Consider the following 5,251-nt stretch of genomic DNA (forward strand, 5'->3'; position numbering starts at 1 on the left):
GGGACATTTTCGTTCTGCTGCCTATGAATCAAGATGTAGACCTCTTATCTCCATTTCCAACACCATGTCTACCTGCATGCTGACATGCTTCCCAATAAGACAAGCATGGACTAAACCTCTGAAACTGTAAACCAAAACAAATTAAATGTGTCTCTTTATCAGAGTGCTGTGGTCAAGGTGTCTCTTCACAGCAATAAAACACAAACTGAGAGAGAGATCATGATCCTTAACATCAGTTATGGATAATAGGTAGTGGAAATGTGACCATGAGAGTGGGTGGCAGAGGTTTTAGTGCTGATAACAAACAAACACAAAAACAAAACAAAACAAAAAACCTTCAGGAGTTAAGCAAAGAAAAGATCAAAAATTCTGGTATACTCCCAATTGAATAAGGAATTATGAGGACTCCAGTGTCTCAAGAAACCAAGACAGAAATACTGGTAGGAAAGATGAGAAACAGGAGATAAGGAGATAACAGGAAAGTGAGCAGATTATAGCAGCTAGGAGAATTGTGTGTTCTCTTGTTCCATGTCAGTGCTCAAAATAAACATTAGAAGTGGCACAAAATTAACTTGTAAGTTGAGAAGGAAGAAACGACTTTTAGCTTTGAAAGAGGATGCTGCAGGCAGGGGAAATAGTACTTTTAGGGCACAGAAATGGTAGAAGGTGAGGACAGAGGGTTTTGTTGTCAGAACATAATACAAAAGGGGTAGTGGCATTTAAAGTCCTAGAAGAGGCTGACAATGCAGGAGAGACTATGTCTGACATGAAGCCTTTGAGAACTGCAATGGCATGGTGCTTGGGTATATAGAAGAAAAAGAGCGTAGACATTGGCTTCTCCTGGAAAAGCGATTAACAGATAGGAGTTATTAATTCCTATCCTAGATGGAGTCAGAAGCAGGAATAAGGAGGTGTCAATGATTTATATACTTTTAAAAAGCAAGGAGGATTGAATTATACAGTCTTGGAGGATTTCATAGAGAGATGGCTCATAGCAAAGAAAAAAATGTGATGTCATTTAAAAGTCTTCTTCACTTAAGATATTTTTGGTGTGTGTACATTGTCATTTTTATTTGCACCTGAACGTGAAGCCAGAATACATTAGAAATCTTCCTCATTTTCTGTCCACGTTAAGGTTTTTTTATGTTGTTTTATTATTGTTTCTACAAGATCTCTCACAGAACAAGAAGCTTGCCAATGCAGCTATACTGGCTGGTTGGCAAGCCTCAGTGTTCTTGTCTTTGTCCCCCCACTACTGGGAATACAAGCATCTGTGTCATTCTTGCACTTTTGCACAGGGAACAGCCCACTGGATGCACAAAGGAATGGCACTAATTAGTATCAAGGCCTAATGTTCACCATTCTCCAGTGCAACAGGAAGGGAACAGGTATCATGTATTCAGGGACATAGGCTGGAGGACAAATGGACATTTACAGGGATTTGGCAGAAAACTAGGAGACAGTGCACTCAGGTACTTATACAGTTGTACTTCGTGGTCTAAAGAGGGACTGATTCATGTGTACCTAGAATACACATCAAGGACTATGATCCAAGAGGGGGAAACAGGACAGTCTGGGAGGTATGGCAAGCCTGCTTCTCATCAATGCACCCAACTTGTCAGTGACTCCAAGGAATGAAAGGCCGCTCTCCCCTTTCTGGCCAACACCAGAAGTCTTTGATCTCAGGAATGTGAGAAAAGCAGAGATAGTAGTGTCTGCTGCTGCAGACAGTCAGCCCATGAGATTGGCAGACCTTTCTCATTAAGAGAAAGTAGTCTCTGTGGGACTGGAGAATGGCTGAGAATATAAAGTGTATCCTGCATGGGGTGAAAACATGAGTTCACCATCCAGTACTCATTTAAAAGAAAATATATGGACAGGCCTGTTTAATCTGTGCACTGGGGTGACAGAAACAGGAGGATAGAAAGAGCTGCCTGGATACCCCTTCTAGCACAATCAGTGAGCAACAGGTTCAATCAGAGATCCTGTCTCAAAAAGCAGAGAGAATAAGTGAAGAGACACCAGGTTTTGACCTATGACATCTACACACTTGTGCACACATACAGAAAGAGAGGGAGGAAGGCAGGGAGGGAAAGAGAGAGAAAGGGAAGAAGGAGGTTGCAGAAAGATGAGAGAGAGAAAGAGTAGAGAGGGAAGAATAGAGAGAGGGAGGGAGAGAGAGAGAAAGAGGGAGAGAGAAGCTGTAAGGTGCAATACACTATGTTCTTCAAAATCAGAATATCTCCAGGATCACATTCACTTCCTTTCTCTGACTTAAACCAACTGCCTCAGTACACATGTCTGTTCCTTTTCTTCATTGTGAGTGAGTGAAGAAGGGAGCAATGGAGAAATTAGTGGAAGCTAAGGTGGCCCCATCCATAGCACCCTAGAGAAACAAGGACAGGAATTGTGGGGAAGTCAGAGACAGGGTGTCGTCAGGAACATGATGTGCTGGCTGGGTACGTGGGGAAACTGCAGAGAGGGCAAGGCTATGTCTAGCTAGCCAATGCTCCACTCAGCGCTGGAAAGGTTCTAGGGAGGTGCAACCACAGGACATGGGCACACCTAGGCACAGGCCAAAGAGGGCTGGCCTGGCCTGAAGCTAACAGAATCTGTCTGTCTGTACAGCCCATCTAGACATCTGCACTGTCAAGCAGTAAAGAAAATATTTATTTCAAGGTGGGGAAAGAAACACTCAGCGAGCTGTTGTCTCAGTGCCCAAAGTACACCCCACAGTCTCCCAGATGTTCCTCTTTGGAGTTGCTTCCGGTCTCCTCTCTTGGGAGTTGCAGGGGTGATGGCTCATAGCAGTGAGCACCCTTCTAAGGAATGGGTGCATGAGGGGCCCTGGCAGCCCAAGTACTGGCTGCTGACCTCTTCCGGGCTGCCTTTAAGAGGTTCTTTTCAAAGAGCTCTTTCTCACGGTAGTGCACTGGTGGGCCATGCAGGTACTTCTCTTCTGCTTCTTTGTAGCTGAGCTCATCCAGGGCAGCGATGGAGCAGATGATTGCTTCTGGAAGAAGAACCTCCATGGTAAACCGCACTTTATCTCCTCTAGTCAGGGAGAGCAGAGCCTCATCTGCTTCCTTGCATATTTCTTGCAAATGCCTGGCCACAAGATGCAACTGGTCATCATCCTCCAGGTAGGTCTCAATACAGACGACTTCCCCCCTTGATTTCCAAAGATTGTCCACCCACCTGGACGGTTTTCTGCCCTGCACAATCTCCCGCAGGTGCTGGTCGGCCCCCTTTCTCTTCACTATGAAGTCCACGAGCTTCTGGTTGGCTCTGTCCCAAGCAGCCCTCATACGGTCAGGCAGAAGTTTCTTGAGGGGCCCTTTCCCACCCGGGGCAGTCTCCTCTTCCCAATCTTCCAGGTCTACATAGCTCACCTTAGGGAAATCAATGTGCAGGTCTCCTTGCTGGACGGCCCTCCTTAGCGGGTAACTGACTTGGGCGGTATAATAGTCCATAAAGGAGCCCAGGTAGGCGCCACTGGCCAGGCCCTCTCTGTAGTGGTCGATCACTGTGAGGCACCAGCTGATGCCCTGGCTGTACACTCTGCTGGCTCTTCTTATGAGTGATATTTTTTCTCCACAGTCCAGATGTTTCAACTTCTGGAGAGGGACACAGACACCCTTGTGCTCAAACTGCATGTTAGCTTCCATCAACAGCACCCTCGCCATCTTGTCATTTTGGCTGACACTCTTTACCACTGCTGGCCAGAAAGGAAGGTCTTGAAATTTGAACCAGACCAACATTCCTCGTTCAATGGTATTCTGTTGCTGGGCAGAAGCCACCTTGGCAGCTTGGCCTGCTTCTTGAATATTGGAACCCCGGTTCTTGAACCTGGTCTTAGTCACCTTTGAGTGAGCACAAGGTTCCTGTTCTGGCACCCTACAATGTGGACTCAGCACATGGATCTTCCTTTTCCTGCTAGCAATGCGGAAAGATCTTCGCAACCTCTGGACTGGAGGCATGCAAGCTGCCGATGCCCAGTTTGCAGCTGGTTTCAGGGTGCCCGGGCCATGGTCCTCCTTGTTCTCAGGGATGGCAGTCTTCCTTTGGACTCCAGTAGCCTGGGTGTGTATGTCAGCAAAACGTGCTTGTTGCTTGAGGGCTTTGGGCGAGGACCAGATGCACCTCAGTGACCCAGAGGCAACCTGCTGCTCTTTCTTAGCCTGGACACTCTGTGTGGAGGCCGGGGCAGTCAAAGATGTGGGCTTGGAGGTCTTCAGCTTTTTCCTCCATGCATTACCACCAGAATTTCCTTCAGGCGTTGGGTGACGTAGTCGTACTCTGAGGCCTCTTAGGACATTCTGTTTCATCTCAAAGTGTGGAGGCCCAACAGCAGTGTGTGCCTGGGCTTTTCCACCTTTCACTGTGGGCACTTTCTGTGAGCCCATTGGCAACGCAGGACACAGGGATTGTCGCTGCTTTCCAGGACTCCTCTGGGAGAGCTCTTGGCCTTTCTGGTTTTGCTTTTGGAAGCACAGGCGCACACGCAGCCGAAAGCGAGGACGTCGTTTGGAGTTGGCCTGCTCTTTTGGAACCTTTTGAGGAGCTGTTCTTGTGCTGGTTCTTTGGCCACCTTTCCTTCCACCTTGCAAACAGCCTCCCTCCCCCAGGATATCGAGAGCCACCTTGAGGGCTCTTCTGTATGCTCTGGTCTGCTTTGGTGAGCCATTGCCCTGTGACTCCTGCCCTGCCATGGAGGCAAGGTTCACAATTTCAGACTTGGTTAGTGGCCTTGCTTTGGTGCTCCTCACTCTTGTCTTCTCCCCCATAGGCAAGATTTGCACCTCCAGGAAAGGTGCCCCTCTCCTCTTACTATGGGCTGATGTCCTGGGTCTGGACAACACCCTTGCAGGCCACAGCTGACCCTTCCAGCCACACAGCACATACTCTGCAGAGTTCATGATGACAGTACTGTGGGTCTGTGCTGATCACTACAGGATGAGCACCTTGGTTATGGTGGGCACAGTGACTGCCTGGCAGTTGTCTCTGGCCAGGCTCTCTTGCCTGTGCTACTGGCCTCCTTCCAGATTCTGGTGGAGGAGCTGGAGCTGACTTCCCTCAGGGTTATGTGGGCTTCCCCTGCATGGTGGGAGAAGGAAGCAGAGTTGCATTAGGAAGGAAATAAATAGGCTTTAGCCAGCATGGACACATCAACGTGGTCAGGTGAGGCAAGGGTAATCAAGGGAGCTCACAAAGCCTGTTCTACAGATGTGGGAGAAGATATGCAAAAGGT

The 5,251-nt window shown here is 48.0% G+C and overlaps 1 protein-coding gene across 1 annotated transcript; it reads right to left on the reverse strand.

Annotated features, from left to right (window-relative positions):
• Positions 1-2,822: 2,822 nt before the first annotated feature.
• LOC110544922 (PWWP domain-containing DNA repair factor 4-like) lies at positions 2,823-4,919 on the reverse strand. Its single transcript, XM_021630699.2, has one exon. It carries the CDS (start codon positions 4,917-4,919, stop codon positions 2,823-2,825), a length of 2,097 nt encoding a protein of 698 aa, XP_021486374.2.
• Between the last annotated feature and the right edge of the window lie 332 nt (positions 4,920-5,251).

This window comes from Meriones unguiculatus, chromosome X (assembly GCF_030254825.1).
Source record: "Meriones unguiculatus strain TT.TT164.6M chromosome X, Bangor_MerUng_6.1, whole genome shotgun sequence".
Lineage (NCBI taxonomy): Eukaryota > Metazoa > Chordata > Mammalia > Rodentia > Muridae > Meriones > Meriones unguiculatus.

Coding starts and splice junctions, on each gene's coding strand:
- LOC110544922 (XM_021630699.2), bottom strand. CDS start 4,919: ATGAACTCTGCAGAGTATGTGCTGTGTGGCTGGAAGGGTCAGCTGTGG.